Below are 16,768 nucleotides of genomic sequence, written 5' to 3' on the forward strand. Positions count from 1 at the left end.
GCTGTGTGGAGGCACATGCATTTATGTAGCTTGTAAAGTGTACAGGCATTCTGTAATTATACCAGAATCATAACATTGAGCCTAAATACTGATACAGACATCTGTGTGTAGCAGATCAAATACAGATTGTGCAAACTGAACAAGCAGGATAGGAGACAGGAAGTGATGCGTGCACTCTGATTATTGGTGACTTCTGATAATGAAAGCATAAAGTGATTATTTAACTGCACTGCTAATGTTCTTGCATAAAATGCAGAAACTAAATGTGAATCATTCATTTCTGGATCCTGAATGCAGCAAGTTTTTTTCTGCACATCTCTGATAAATCGCTGCAATAATTTTAAGGCCAATATTTTTCAGGGACAGATAAGAGCCCAGACTATCATTAGGTCAGTGACAAATATGCTCTCCATGCCTGGCAGTGGTTCTGAACACTCGTACACAGCCCTCTTTGCAGGAAGTATTTACAGAACACTGTTATAAAAATCATTTCCCCAAACTTTATGACATTTTTAAAATTAGGCCTGTATAGATCCTCAGTCATCCAGGTCATGGTAGTCTGAGGAGCTTGGAGCAAAAAGTGACTGGACTGGAAGTTTCAGCCGAGAAGCTTCTTTAGTTCTAATCGGTTCTCTGACAGCGGTTTCACCCCAGACCTCTGCTGATAGTGACCCATGACTTTCACGTCGTGGTTCATTGGATGAGCCACATGATCAACAGTGGGTCAGCCACCCTCTGAAGAGAGGGCTCCCACTAGGACCTAAATACCCCGGAACTCTCCACCATTTGGTCTTAGAACTGAAGAAGCTTTCTGGATCAGAGATGAGACGCCTTCAAGAAACTTAAAGAAGTCAGTTCTCTTTTCTTTTCAAGCTCCTTCTTTCAGGAACTGAATCAGAGAAAGACCAACCTTCAAACTCTCTTATAGAAAGTTACAGTGACAGTCTCCCCTCGCTTAGTCACAATATAGACAAATGATGGGTGGCTCAAGACTTTTGCACAGTTTAAAGAAATTTAAAGGATACATTAAGTTGTAACCCAAAAAACAAATGCAGGACATGCTCACAATTCAAACAGGAGTCTGAACAAGTAACAAAGCAGCAAACGGTAGGATAACTGATCACCTCCACTTCTGTTTTTGGATGTAAGAGGATGTTTGTGTGCAATCATTTATTTTTTTATTTATTTAAGCTGCACCTATTCTTTTAGATTTTTGCTCCAAGGAGCCAGACTTTTGTGTAATTGTCTAAAGCGGCCTCGAGCCATAGTTCTCCCGTCTTTCTGAAACTCTTTAAAGCTTATCTTTGGACATGGGCTGCTTTTTCAGTCCAGTCCTACCCGACCACTTCCCATGTCCCAGCATAATGTAAAGAAAGGAAAAAGAAACAGAAGCCACAGGTTTTTATTTCCTGTAATATGTGTGATCCTCTTTCCTTTTTCTGTAGACTGGGAAGGGTGGGCGGAGCATGCCCAATATCCTCGATGACATCATTGCTTCGGTTGTAGAGAATAAAATCCCCGCCAGCCGCCAGAACATCACCACTAAGTTGTCAGCGAAGCAAGAGCCCATCACCCTAAGTATCAACAATAACGCCCCAGCTGAGGAAGCCAAAGCAGAGAAGAAGAAGTCAGCACCTGTTACTGCAGCAGAAGCGGAGGACTCGAGCAGTCAGCATCCAGACATCCCTCACTGCTGGCTGAACAACAGACGGCTACTGTGGCTCAGAGATCACCGCAACCAGAACAACTGGAAGCTCTTCAGAGAGTGTTGGAAGCTCGGACAGGTGCACATCCGTGTACAGCAAGTCGGTTTAGCAGTGCTCCACTAAGCTTCATCACCCTGGTGTTGAGATGCATTGTGTGTCTTGTGTGTTTGTGTAGCCTGTGCTGGTGTCTGGGATCCATAAGCGACTGAATGCCAGTCTGTGGAAGGCCGACTCCTTCAACCAGGAGTTTGCAGACCATCAGGGAGACCTCCTGAACTGCAAAGACCAGGTGCTGTCCAACTCTGGGATCAAGGAGTTCTGGGATGGATTTGAAGACATCACCAGTAAGTTCATCTGCATTTAGTCTTGTGAGCATTACTATGGTAAACCATCAGTGACCGAGTCTGACTGGATCCTTTGCAACTGTTCAGAGCGACCAAAGTCCAAAGATGGCGAGCCCATGGTTTACCGACTGATGGACTGGCCATCTGGAGAAGAGTTTATGGCCCTCATGCCTTCAAGGTACACAGCACCGGTGTTGATCCTCAGACTGCTTTTAAAAACAGGTCTGAAGGTACGTAAATGACTCAGTAGTGACGACGAAGCCGTCTAAATACAAGTATTCATTGCAGATATGATGACTTGATGAAGAACCTGCCTCTGCCAGAGTACTCTGATCCAGAAGGGAACCTCAACCTGGCTTCTCACCTGCCTTCATTCTTTGTCAGGCCAGATCTGGGGCCAAGACTCTGTTGTGCCTATGGTAAGAGGAGCCGTCAGTTTATATCTAGCAGTGCCAGATTCTGCTCATCAGAATCAACTTTCTGGGGCTCATCGTGACATTGATTTCTTTGTTCCTACAAAGAAACTTGAAAATGATGCTGAGTGTGTCAAGGTTGCCTCCACGTTCCCAGTTGGAGTCGAGGTTTCCCAGAAAACCATTTTCTTTGAGAAGAAAGCCCTCCCACCAACACTAGCTGTTATTTTGAGTTTCAGTCCCCAGGACATAAAAACTACACATTTAAAGGTCTTAAATCGCATCTTATTTACCAGCTCATTACTTTTTTGGCATAGGAGCAGGATGACCACATATATAATATAATGTGGGCGATCGTGGCTCAAGAGTTGGGAGTTCGCCTTGTAATTGGAAGGTTGCTGGTTTGAGCCCCGACTCAGACAGTCCTGGTCGTTGTGTCCTTGGGCAAGACACTTCACCTACCGCCTACTGGTGTTGGCCAGAAGGGCCGATGGCACGATATGGCAGCCTGGCTTCTGTCAGTGCGCCCCAGGGCAGCTGTGGCTACAACCCTAGCTGCCTCCACCAGTGTGTGAATGGGTGGATGACTGGGTGTGTAAAGCGCTTTGGGGTCCTTAGGGGGGACTCGTAAAAGCGCTATACAAATACAGGCCATTTACCATAATACTCAGAACTATGTGTATAAAGTTCCACACATGCATTATTTTAAGTGCTCTTATGGTGTCACTGTAGGTGTAGCTGCATCTCAGGACCAGGACTTTGGGACTGCAAAACTCCACGTGGAAGTGTCCGATGTGGTCTCTGTTCTGGTCTATGTTGGAATAGCCAAAGGCAATGGAGTCCTGTCCAAAACTGGTAAGGCTGGTGAAACGTGTGAGGGCTAACAGGAGCTGTTAGCATTACCTGAATCGCTGGCTGAGAGAAACTTTGTCAAAGAGTCAAAATGGAGAAAACTAAACATGAGTTAATCTGTGGTTTGTTTACTGTATTATGTCATAAACTAAACGACTGTTAGTTTAGATTTTTGAGAGCTGAATGACATAGATACAGTTTGACAAAGGTCGTTGTTAAAAAATGATAATACATGAACGACGAGTTTGTTTTTCTGAAGGAGTGTTGAAGCGTCTGGAAGAGGAGGATCTAGATGAGGGGGTTCGAAAGAGATTAAAAGACTCGAGTGAAACACCAGGGGCGCTGTGGCACATCTACCTCAACAGAGACATGGACAAAGTCCGAGACTTCCTGCACAAGGTCGGCACTCGCAGAAACACACTCAAAACGTGAATTTAGTGAATTTCAGCGTAGCGCTGACCTAGAAAACCCTTTTCCTCCCCTTCAACAACAACCACCTCAGCTCTCTAAGGAGCAGGGTTTGGACGTGTCGCTGGACCAGGACTCCATCAGAAAGCACGCATGGTACCTGAGCAGGAAGCAGCGTCAGCGGCTGCTGGATGAGCATGGCGTCCAGGGCTGGACAGTCGTTCAATTCCTGGGAGACTCTGTCCTTATACCTGCAGGGGCCATGCATCAGGTATTTACCACACACACACACACTGATCACTAACTGATAAGGACAACACGTCCAACTCTACCAAATGTAATGCAGCAGAAATGAAATCAGTCTAATAGTCGGCGGCCTCTTTGTGAAGCGCACAATTAAAATAGAGGAAGTGATGGTGTTTGATGTTTCATAGTTTAAACTGAATGCAGCGTAGTTGACATTATTTCTTATTATTCTTATTGCACAGTGGAGCTTTCACACAGTTTCACACAGTTTGGGTGATGGTGTGATTGTACGTAATATTGTGGCAGCAGATGGTTTACACAAACTAGTCATTTTGAGTGTGCCTGAGCTGCTGCTGGGTCAGGTTTCAAAGACGTCAGGCTCTGCGTGCGTGGCGTTTCAAACAGTCATCAGCTGTGAGGACTGGTTACTATAGTAACTAACTAACTAGAAACGCACACTCAGACACACAGCTGCCAAACAAGATTCAAGTTTTGAAACAACTGCTTCCCTACAGAAAACTCTCAGGAAACGTCTTTCACCGTGAGTGAAAGACGTTTCCAGTCTACAAAATATCCCGTTGTTACATTATCATATCTGTAGTGTTTATCATGGTGGTAACAGTGTAAAGACACATGGTTGCCTGTGGGGGAGAGACGGGGAGGAGGCTGCGCTTCATCTCTGAGAGATCCATACATGCTGTCTCAAACGTGACTGGGTGAAAGAGGACAATGGAGCTACGCTCTGATGTATATAATATACATGTAGAGCAAAAGGTTTGGGAAAGAAAGACTTCTGTTTCAAATGATTCTCCACGCCGTCTTTAGAGCAGGTCACATGATCATTCCGTGGCAGGAAAAATCTAATTTTTCTTAAAATTTATACTGATGTTGTGAAAAAACCATAAAAGCTATCGAAGCATGGTTTTAGTCAATAACAGTCCAAAGTCTTGTGACCCATGTGATGTTTGAATGATGTTTCTGTGATCAACTCTGGCCGAGCAGTAGGCCTTCAAAGTGGCCTGCGTTTGTGCCTTTTTCAGATGTGTTCCCATTCAAATGAATGGGGAACAATTAAAAATCTATTCGTTTTGGGGAATTTTGCAAAAACCACGAATTGCCACCAAAATCCCCGGCACACCGTACCCAATCGAGCCGCTTGAAACGATATATGGAAGCGTTGTCTCAAAGCTACGACGCGTTTCGCTGCAAAGGTTTAGGCAGAAGAAGAAAAATAAGAAGAAGAATATTAAATCTGCATAGGCACACTCAATTATCGATGTTTGGCTTATTTTTACTTGATATTCTGTGATTGTTGCAGGTCCAAAACCTCCACAGCTGTGTTCAAGTCATCAATGACTTTGTGTCTCCTGAGCACGTGGCTAACTCCTTCCACCTGACCCAGGAGCTACGACCCAACAACGAGGAGGTCAACTATGAAGACAAACTACAGGTAATACAATACACGCCACACAAAAAGCGTCAGCAGAACACCGAGCACAGCAGTCTCGTTGTGGTTAAAGCTCTGTGGCTGAGTTAGACTCCGTCTCCGTATCGTCTGTATTCTGCTGCGTTTGTGTTTGAAAACCAAAGCGAAGTCTGTCAGAGGGGCAGTCATCATCAGAGGGATCTTATTGTGTCAGACAACGACATGAAAATGCTCCACAGTGGGAGGTCAAGTTCAGTGACTCTTGGTGAAGCCTAGCAGCTAGCAGTTCTACACGAGTCAGTCAGAGCAGCCATACCTTCACTGCTGCTGCACGCTTGTTATGAAATATCCACACAGGGGAAAAAAACATTTTGGGGGGGCAGACTGTGAACACAGCTTTTAATGCTGGTTGGTTATATGGCAACCTATGGGAATGGACTTGTTTGTGGAGCCTCAAGGGGTCCTCAGAGGAACGGCAGCTTCTCAGGTCCAAAGGTTGCTGCTTGGCAGTACTGGGTGTGTGTCTGCGATTTGACAGGCTGCTTGACGTTTGAGATTTGAACATAAGTCTTGTAAAAGAAATGGATGAGGTCCAGCACTTACACCGTGTCGCCTTGCTGTTTCCCTGCAGGTGAAGAACATCCTGTATCATTGTGTGAAGGAGGCAGCGAGTTCCCTTAGAAAGAGCGGCTCTGAGAAAGACGACGAGGAACACAACTCATGATGCCCTCTCAGCCTCGTTCATGCCTTCCACAGATGGCTGCGACTCCCATCAGCACCTCGCCCTTTCCACACCCTCCTCCTTCTGCCATGGAGGGCTGTGTCACGTGACCACAATAAATGGCTGGCTCAAAGCTGGTCATGTGATCCAGAGGACCTCACAGTGTGACCCACATTCATGTCACACATCCAGTGGCCAGTGAGAGGCACTGCCGCCCTTGTCATCACCCCAAACCTTTAGTGCCAAGAGGAGACAAATTGAAGAGCAGCTGGGCTGAGAGGGCTGAAAGCCCCACAGGCTCCAAACACAAAGCGAACGCTGGCTGGGAGCCTCACTAGAGCCAGTGTGATGGAGTGAATCAGCACTACAAACCTCCAAACGCGTCTGCATCCAGCTGAAATGCAGTTTCCACGGAGGCTCAGACTGTCGTAGCAGCACTGGTGGAGCCGCGCTCACTGCTTTGGACGATAAAGGCCAGGAACTCTAACCTATGGCAGCAGCTAACACAGCTGATGGCGTCAGCATCACCAGCAGCATTAGGATCAAAACTGGCATCTCTGATGTTTCAAAAGGCAAAAAGACACACGAGGGCGGAAAATGCAAACCAGAAATCTCAGCTGTTTTAGTCAGTAGCCTCTGCTGCTCCCTCGTTTCTCGTTCCTTCGTGTCGTTCTTGTCCTTTTTTCTAGTTTTGTTGTGCTTTTTTTTCAGGATTTCTTTCATCTAACCTTGTTTTATCTCCTCTGTGAAGATGTATTTATTTCATAGCTCTATTAAATGCAGTGTTATTGAAACAAAATGCATTATGTAAATGTGAGTTGTACAGTTTGTTTTCTTTTGCTGTTTTTCAGTTGTAATACGGCTCTACTGTGATGGAGGACACACACACACACACACACCAGCTAATGCCTGTACTTTGGGAAATGTTGACGCTCTACAGTCCTCATGCCATAAATACATTTTCTGAAAATGACCTGCCAAACTATTGTAGACTGTGTAAAGTTGTATTATGTAAAGGAAAAAACAAACGAAATGGCTTATACACGTCAGCATTTTATGAAATAAGTATTTGCTGTAAAAATGAGACATTTACAGAAAAGATGTAATTTATTTAAGAAAAGAATTGATTGTCTTGTTTTTGTTAGGATTTACTATGGTGACATTTTGAAGTTAAAACATAAAATAAAGAAAAAATGAACTATAATATGTACATATATACATCCACTGAGGTATTTTTTTAAAACATGGCTTGCTTCAATTTCAAATTTTAACTTGCAAGTGTTACATGCTTTGTACATTGAAGTTCAAAAGGGTTTTACATTTTCCATTAAAATGGATTTATCTAAGATTTGCTTTTGTGTTTTTGATTGAGGGCTGAGGGTGAACGGGAGCTGTTCACTGGGTGCCGTCTCCTTTTCCCGACCTCTGGGTGGGAGAACTGATAAGGACAAACGACGTCACAGCGGTTTCCTTAATGTGACACAGATGTGTTGAAACTACAATGTGCAGAAGATGTGCATCTTAATTCGTTAATTCATTTTATGCAGGTCATTCAATCCAAGCAGCCTGTGAATATTTCACTGCTATGCTGATGACACCCAGCTCTATCTGTGCATGAAGCCAGATAACACACACCAATGAGTTAAACTGCAGGAATGTCTTAAAGACATAAAGACCTGGATGGCCGCTAACTTTCTGCTTCTTAGTTCAGATCAAACTGAGGTTATTGTACTCGGCCCTGAAAAGCTTAGAAATAAGGGCGTAGATTTGGTGTTGGCGTTGGTGGGGACGGATGATTCGACCACCCAACCTGCCCCGTTTCTCTTTTTCCTTTTTGTCTTTGCTTCTTGATAAAAGGAGAAATATACTTGCCTACATATGCTATTCTACCTGCTTTTAAACCATTTAAAATTACAATTCATAGTTTTATGTGAATTATATAATGTTAAGTTACTATTAAACAAATGACTGACTAAGTATTTTAGGCTTTAGTTTACTTCAGCCACATTCCATATAAATCAGGTATCATACAAAAGTAAAAATAGCTTCAAATACAGTCGTGACAATAAAAGAATATGACTTTAAGGACTTAACAACATTACTTCAGTTACACCAACATCTCTGACACATCAGCACTAAGGCAACACTGAGTGACCTGCTGGGTTTGGTCCATAAAACTGCTTGTCTAAGATGACCACAGAGTCAAAGATCTCTCAGCAAAGTTATGCAACATTTTGGGCTCTATACAAACATCACTGATGACTCATCAGTGATGTTTGCAGGCTGAGTGCATTTTTAAAACAATTTGTGCAAACTGCACTACAAGGTGGAATATTTGCAAAATCATGACTATTCATGACATTTTGTCTCAAAGATGAACCCTATGAATACGTCAGTGCCATTAGGATGAAATTATTGTGTCAGCAACATTAGACATATAATTCTAACAGCCTCTGTAAACTAATATCCGGGCTGCTCGAGGCTCCGTTTTCTCTGACAGCTTCAATCAACATGAGAAACGCTGCTCTGAGACTGAGAGAACTAACAGTGCTGCCTGCTGTGCAAACACGTTCTTCATGGTTACATACAGTTTCAGACTGATGTGGGCCAAAGCCTGGCACAGCCTGTAACGTTATTGTGACACATTTTATGAGTGAGCTTGGCTTTAAGTGACTCACAGGTTTCTTTGAAAAACACTTTCTTGTATCCAGGTTCTTTGCTGCCGTCCTCCTCTCCTCCTCCTCGCAGCGCAGGTTTGCCGCTGCTGAAACAAAACAGAGCTCCCTGAAAGGCTCAGCCAATCACATTGGCCATATTTGTCACATGACGTAGGACTCCAGTAGAGAAGTAATTTCACTCTTTCTGCACCGCTGGGTGACTGATATGGAACGCCAGGACTGCCATAATGAATTAATTAAATACACCATTAAATAATTAATTAAATGTGGCAATAATTAATTAAAATTGGAATTAATTAATTAAATAAATAGTTATGATATATGTAATTAATTAATTATTGACACATTTAATTAATTATTTATGTATTTCATGTTTTAATTAATTATTGACACATTTAATTAATTAATTATTGACATATTTAATTAATTATTTATGTATTTCACATTTTAATTAATTATTGACACATTTAATTAATTATTGACACATTTAATTAATTATTTAATGATATATTTATTTATTTCATTTTGGCAGTCCTGACGCCTGGCTCTCATCATGAAATAATTTTATCTGTCAGCCTCACCCATCAAACTCAGGGGGCGGGGTTAACGCTGATCGAGTCAAAACCATTGCTTTGGCCTGGTGGCCATTGTTTCTAGCACACAACCGGCATGTGGAAGCTAACAGAACTGAGCTTTGAAAAACCCTGTTTGTGTGTTACCAAATACCGTTTTAATATTTTTTTAGCCGAGAATGTAGTGGTTTAATCTTCATGTGTCTGGTCGGTTTGTCAAGATACAGCCTCTTTGCAAAAGTGTTTCGATGATTTCGGAGATGTCGTCCCAGTCTCACGGCAAAGCGTGGGATAGACCCGCTCGCCTCGCAAGCAATCCCACCGACAAAGCGCAGGCCCCGGTACACAGCTGTAGTAACCCCCGCTGACTTCTTTTACTGAGGTTATATTTATCGGTGTTTTGTTTCCTGATGTTCTTATGTGTCCTACGTGTTTCAGTCGCCAATTCTGAATTATAACTAACATTAAAAACATGTTTAAGGAGGAGAGAGAGCAAATAAATCTGTTTAACATCTGATCTTTGGGTTTTTGTTCAGTAATCAGCGTGACCTGTGTATAAACGCATAAAAGAGATAACGTTGGTGTTTCCGTCATGTAGTAACTGCTGGCTTTAACTGTACAAAGGTTGTTCGACACTATGAAACACATACAGACTTCATGATGTTCGGCTAATATTTTTATTGTGAATATTAATCATGCTGACCTCGCTCTGTACACCACGCAGCGAGGTCAGCATATCCACGATATCCTCAGCTCCATGAGTTAACACAAAGTTTGCCAGCTGACTATCTAACTGCCAACTATTCCAGAGACGTGAAAATATACAGCATAAAGAAAAGTGTAAGAGACTCAGCAGCAGATTAGAATAACAGTTTGTGGCGTGAATAAGACACGGCGGGACCACGAAGCAACGTTCAGAGTCATCTTTATTTACATCTCACCACACCACAACACCCCCAAACCCTTCAGTCCCCGTGTTTTTAACTAGGCGGGCGTGATTAAGGATGCCGTGCAGGTGCGTCCGCCCTCCCTGCACGGCACCGCAGACCACGCCCCACCACACAGTTATACATTTAATAAATCACCAAATGAATCCAAGAAACGAGCAAACCTGTTCCGACAATTTGAATTTGTATTCCCTCAGCTGCAGACTCGCTGCTGTTTAAATGTTTGAAAAGGAAGATTAGATATAAAAAACGTCAAACATAGACTCAGTCTGCCTTCACATTTGATATGAGGCCAGCACGTATAGTGGCCTCAGCAGGCTATTACTGAAATACACGTGCTATATCATAAACTATGATATAAACAGGGAGGTCCTATTAACATGTTTAGTTTTAAAGGACACCTTCCTGCCTTTAGTCTCATTCATGAGCAGTATTCGTTTTCTTCTAACATCCAGAAGTCTGCACGATGTGTTTCATAGTTTGTAACAAGCCTTTGACAGGTAAACATAACATGACCGAAAAAGCAAAAAAAAAAAAAAAAAAAAAAAAGAGAGAGAGAGAGAGAGAGTGTTGACATAAGAAGAGAAAATGCTCTCAATTATGGAGACAGGCAAATGGTTCATTTATGTTTGATGTGTGTTTATTCCTCCCTAAATATCGTCGGTGAAGTTCGCCATGCACGTCAGATTTTCCTGCGCATTTTTATACCTCTGCCAACAGAGAGAGAAAAAAAAATCACATTCTAACAGACAGCTGGTGCTTAGAATACAGTTGAATAACTATTAAAAAACAGATGATATTTAGATGATAGTTCAGTCTAACACATGTGCCAGTGGTTCATTAAACGTCTGTGAAACTATGCAGTTATGAAACGTAACTTTAACCTCAGCCAAACCGATTTGCTCAGTTGTAAATAAAACAGCGAAGTAAACGTGACCCGACAGACAGAACCTGAGTGAATGAAGTCCAGCGTTTAACCACTGAGAGCTAAAACTCAGCTGAGGTTTGAAAGCTGTGTGCCGGTGATTGGACATCAGCCGCTGATAAAGCTGGCTCGCCTATAAAGTGCTCTGTAAGGAAACAAGCTCCAGCAGCTCTGCGCTCGGGGAAAATACTATATTTACTTATCTTGTGCAGTTAAACTGTGACTATCACCAGGTAACTAGGCTGTTTCTTGAATTAGCAGCAGGTGTTAAACAGCTGACAGATGAGGAGGAGGATGCATGCAGGTAAACTGAGGGTCTGCTGAGCTGATCGCTGGTTTCGTGAGAAAAATGTCAGCTCGTTCTTTATGTTACAGAAGCACAGAGACACAAGACCAGGCGGAAAGAGACGATCGTTCGGTGAAAATGAGAATCTGCGAATGCAACATGTGGAACACGGAGAGTGGAATATGTAAACAAACCGGTTAATGTACCCCCTCGGTGCGCTCTGCATGCTAACTGTTAGCAGAGCTAGTGAAATCTCTGAAAACATCTGAGCACTTTTGCAAACATGTTCTGTGTTGACAACCTGACCAGACATACGGCGCGACATTCGCGGCTAAAACACTGTTAAAAGTGTAGCTGGTGACAGAAAAACGGCCTGTGATTTGATCTGCATTCTGGGATAACTGGCTGCCCCAAGTCTACACAAGCAATCGATTATCTAGGATCGACCTGTTTTGACTTACTTTGCACGGCAACCAATCAAATGTTAGAGAAGCTGCATGGGCAGCGTTAACCCCGCCCCCTGAGTTTGATGGGTGAGGCTGACAGATAAAATTATTTCATGACGAGAGCCAGGCGTCAGGACTGCCAAAATGAAATAAATAAATATATCATTAAATAATTAATTAAATGTGTCAATAATTAATTAAATGTGTCAATAATTAATTAAAATGTGAAATACATAAATAATTAATTAAATGTGTCAATAATTAATTAATTACATGTGTCATAACTATTTATTTAATTAATTAATTCCAATTTTAATTAATTATTGACACATTTAATTAATTATTTAATGGTGTATTTAATTAATTCATTATGGCAGTCCTGGCGTTCCATAGACTGAGACGCTGACAGATCGGTTTTTCTTTCTATCGGGTTTGTTTTTCTTTATTCGAGGAGATCAAATTATGGGTGGGGACATGTCCCTTCCGTCCACGCCAAATCTACGCCCATGAAATATGGTATCTAAGCAGATTCTTACTCTGGATGGCATTACCTTGGCCTCCAGTAACACTGTGAGGAACCTTGGAGTCATTTTTGACCAGGACATGTCCTTCAATGCACATATTAAACAAATATGTAAGACTGCTTTCTTCCATTTGTGCAACATCTCTAAAGTTAGAAATATCCTGTCTCAGAGTGACGCTGAAAAACTAGTTCATGCATTTATGAAAAGCCTTCAGCTGATCCAAAATGCTGCAGCAAGAGTCCTGACAGGGACTAGAAAGAGAGTAACTCACCTCTTTCCCTGCGCCAGCTGAACTTTGACAGTTTATAATAAGTTAACATAATCAAATCACTGTGTTACACAACACTAACGCAAACAACAAGTTCAACTTCTGATGCAGTTGCAGGACGCATGGTGCAGCTAGTAAGACAGAAGCATGAGCATACACCCTGTGCGCATTAGTATACAGTACTTCCATTTCACCAGAAGAGGACGCTACGGGTCAATCCTGAAGTTATTTGGAGGTTACAACTGGATTTATGGAGGGTAACTGTACTTTTTATTTTACTCTTTACTATGGAGTGAAACCCACAAAGACACGGAGAATGTGGGAACCACAAACCCTTTGTTGTGAGGTGACACTGCACATGCTCAGTGGCACACGGCTCCACTGAGCACGATGAGAGTCTACAGAACTCTGTGTTCAGTAATTCTAGCAACTACAGAAGAACATTTGATTTCCACAAATCAGAATAAAGGGAATGAAATAAATTCATGAATCTTCACTAAATGAGGCTGAATGTCAGCACTGGGTAAGTAATTACCACAGTGATTACCATCGCAGCTAACTGCCCTGAGAGCGCAGACACGAGGAATCCCACACTCAGGTTCACAGTGGGAGCAGTGTCTTTTAGAGATAGTTATACTCATGCATATTCCTGATTAGGAAGGTGTTAAAATAAATTACTGCAGGTAAGAGCTTTGTCCTGGGTTAAACCTCTGCAGCTCTGATTAACATGTGGGTGCTCGTCCTCAGCCCGAGCCACGATTTCTACTCTGTGACCAGTTTAGTTTGAAAACTGAAGGTCACATTTGTGCTGAAACCAGTAGTGTGTGTGCGTGTGTGCGTGTGTGCGTGTACGTGCATGTGCGTGTGTGTGAGAGAGGAACAGTGCTGACTTGACTGATGCTGGGATCACCTCCTATTCATACTGAAGTGGAAACACACACGCGATCCTGCTCTCCATTACATAAGCTGAAAATGTGCTGTGTGTGTGTGTGTGTGTGTGTGTGTGTGTGTGTGTGTGTGTGTGTGTGTGTGTGTGTGTGTGTGTGTGTGTGTGTGTGTGTGTGTGGAGTACACTGAGGCAGAAGTTCATCACTGGGTTCAGAGAAAGGTCACTGTCTCTCTTGCCTTTTTGCTTTTCGTTTCTCGCTCTGTTTTTTTAAATTATTCTTTTAAAGAGTTTTTTCCATTTGCAGTTTTTGGGGCATGCGTGTCATTACGGAGCTTTACTTCTTTCTTTCTTGTTTTGAAGCCTTTCCTGAGAGTCGGCCCTGTAACCAGAGGAAGTGTGTTCAGGGTTCAGCCACAGGTTACTTGTAACACAACTCCCCCCAAAAGTGAGTCGTCCCCTATAGACAGCACTGTCAAAGTGCCTGAACAGCATTAAAAAGCACGTTTGCACACACAGATGAACAATGGTCGGGATTTTGTTTTCTTTTTCCAAATGATGAGTAAAACTTAAAAGTAACCACGAGTCATAACTTCCACTAATTCCGGTTACTGTCCGGACTTTTCCAACAGGATTGTGCTGCTGAGTGTCTGTCGTTACAAACAACATGCTGTGTGGTACAGACTATCAAGGAAGATTTTTACTGAGTGAAGCTATTGTGTTTTGTTAGTGTCTGTGCTCTACAGCTGATAATTTCCACCCCAGTTTATATCCAAATATGCTTGTTTCAACGTCATAAATGTTAACGTTCACCGCTGCCGGTACTTTAACGCCGAGGCTACACAAAGCAATAGGTGACGTTACAGTTGTTACATCCATGCTCTATATACTCAGCTGCTTCACATAGTTTGTTACATGTATAAATAAACATGATGCATTTCTATCAGCTGGTTCACAAACATTTGATCAGAGTTTAGTAGTTTCCAGTTCCTTATGCTCTGACCCTGAGCTTGTCGGGACTCATACTCCTAGATGTTAGTATTCGTAGCATAAGTGAAGGACTTTTAGTTTGATTTTGTGTCAAACTTTCTGGCTTTTGTTCCACAGAACTTTTTTATTCTGTTTTTCTTTAATAACTGCATTTGTATTTAAGCAGAAGTACATTATTCTTTTAAGTCTCCATGGTTTCCTCTTTTGTCACATGCACCCACAACAGAAAACCCTTTTTACTTACATTTCCATCTCCCCTCCAATCCCCAAACCCACAGATGTATTTAATGAAACAACATTTTAAGACTTATTTTCATAGTGTTTGGCCAAAACACTGTGACTTGTTTTTCCTTTGCTTTCTGTGTGTATCTGTGTGTGAAGTGCTTCCAACTGTCAGTGTGTACAAATAGCAGCTGTTCCTCAAAGTGAGGTGAGGTATCATAAATTGTGAGTGTTGACAGCAGGCAGCCTGCTGCTCCCCCCGTCTGTGCCTGCAGCACACACATGTACCTGAACATGAGGTCATCTCATACAGGCTGCTTCAGTCTGACTGTGAAAGCAGCAGGTAACAAAACCAAATCAGAGACGATGCAGATTAAAAAAGAAATGATTCAACCAAAACCAACCAATCATTGCTGAGGAGCCTTAATCGAGGCTCTGAACCCACCCGAGGCTCTGCTTGATATTGTAAATGTGGGCACTTCACCTGTGATTGTCTGTCCTTTCACTCCTCACCACGTTTTAACCTTTACTCTTCAAACATTGTGAGAACCTCTGCTGTCAAGATAAGATAACACTGTGATGAATTTCTTTTAATGAGTTGGAGCGGGCGATCGTGGCTCAAGAGTTGGGTGTTCGTCTTGTAATCGGAAGGTTGCCGGTTCGAGCCCCGGCTTGGACAGTCTCGGTCGTTGTGTCCTTGGGCAAGACGCTTCACCCGTTGCCTACTGGTGGTGGTCAGAGGGCCCGGTGGCGCCAGTGTCCGGCAGCCTCGCCTCTGTCAGTGCGCCCCAGCTGTGGGTACAATGTAGCTGCCATCACCAATGGGTGGATGACTGGATATGTAAAGCGCTTTGGGGTCCTTAGGGACTAGTAAAGCGCTATATAAATACAGGTCATTTACCTTCTTTCTTTCTTTTTCTGTTTTTTTCTTTTTCTTTCTTCTATTTTTCTTTAATTTTTTATTTTCTGTTTTTTCTTCTTTTTTATATTTTTCTTTAATTTTTTCTGGTTTTTTTTCTTTTTTCCATTTTTCTTTAATTTTTTCTGTTTTTTTTTTCTTTTTTCTTTTTTCCATTTTTCTTTAATTTTTTCTGGTTTTTCTTCTTTCTTCTATTTTTCTTTAATTTTTTCTGGTTTTTCTTCTTTTTTTCTTTTTTCTATTTTTCTTTCATTTTTTCTGTTTTTCCTTCTTTTTTCTTTTTTCTTTTTTCTATTTTTCTTTAATTTTTTCTGTTTTTCCTTCTTTTTTCTTTTTTCTTTAATTTTTCTGTTTTTTTTCTTTTTCTTTTTCCTTTTCTCTTTTCTGTTTTCTTTTTTCTATTTTTCTTTAATTTTTTCATTTCTGTTTTTTCTTCTTTTTCTTTTTTCTATTTTTCTTTAATTTTTTATGTTTTTTCTTCTTTTTTCTTCTTTTTTCTATTTTTCTTTAATTTTTCTGTTTTTTTCTTCTTTCTTCTTTTTTCTATTTTTCTTTAATTTTTTTCTTTTCTGTTTTTTCTTCTTTTTTCTATTTTCTATTTTTCTTTAATTTTTTTCTTTTCTGTTTTTTCTTCTTTTTTCTATTTTCTATTTTTCTTCAATTTTTTCTGTTTTTCTTCTTTTTTCTTCTTTTTTCTATTTTCTATTTTTCTTTAATTTTTTCTTTTCTGTTGTTTCTTCTTTTTTCTTTTTTCTTTTTTCTTTAATTTTTCTGTTTTTTTTCTTTTTCTTTTTCCTTTTCTCTTTTCTGTTTTCTTTTTTCTATTTTTCTTTAATTTTTTCATTTCTGTTTTTTCTTCTTTTTCTTTTTTCTATTTTTCTTTAATTTTTTCTGTTTTTTCTTCTTTTTTCTTCTTTTTTCTATTTTTCTTTAATTTTTTCTGTTTTTTCTTCTTTTTTCTTCTTTTTTCTATTTTTCTTTAATTTTTC

The 16,768-nt window shown here is 41.2% G+C and overlaps 1 protein-coding gene across 5 annotated transcripts in view; it reads left to right on the forward strand.

The window, feature by feature from the left end:
* jmjd1cb (jumonji domain containing 1Cb) overlaps window positions 1-7,462 on the forward strand; it is a 116,599-nt gene extending 109,137 nt beyond the window's left edge. For 4 of the 5 annotated variants that reach the window (XM_080305680.1, XM_026177542.2, XM_080305681.1 and 1 more), the window contains 9 exons: window positions 1,446-1,784; window positions 1,882-2,050; window positions 2,138-2,228; window positions 2,339-2,469; window positions 3,196-3,318; window positions 3,575-3,714; window positions 3,818-3,994; window positions 5,288-5,419; window positions 6,027-7,462. In XM_080305680.1, the coding sequence (XP_080161806.1) occupies window positions 1,446-1,784; window positions 1,882-2,050; window positions 2,138-2,228; window positions 2,339-2,469; window positions 3,196-3,318; window positions 3,575-3,714; window positions 3,818-3,994; window positions 5,288-5,419; window positions 6,027-6,119 (1,395 nt within the window). In that variant the 3' untranslated portion in view covers window positions 6,120-7,462. The remainder of the gene's footprint in view (window positions 1-1,445; window positions 1,785-1,881; window positions 2,051-2,137; window positions 2,229-2,338; window positions 2,470-3,195; window positions 3,319-3,574; window positions 3,715-3,817; window positions 3,995-5,287; window positions 5,420-6,026) is intronic. The other variant, XM_026177543.2, reaches the window with a different exon arrangement.
* The last annotated feature ends 9,306 nt before the right edge of the window (window positions 7,463-16,768 follow it).

The sequence above is a fragment of the Astatotilapia calliptera genome, chromosome 8, assembly GCF_964374335.1.
Source record: "Astatotilapia calliptera chromosome 8, fAstCal68.1, whole genome shotgun sequence".
Classification (NCBI taxonomy): domain Eukaryota; kingdom Metazoa; phylum Chordata; class Actinopteri; order Cichliformes; family Cichlidae; genus Astatotilapia; species Astatotilapia calliptera.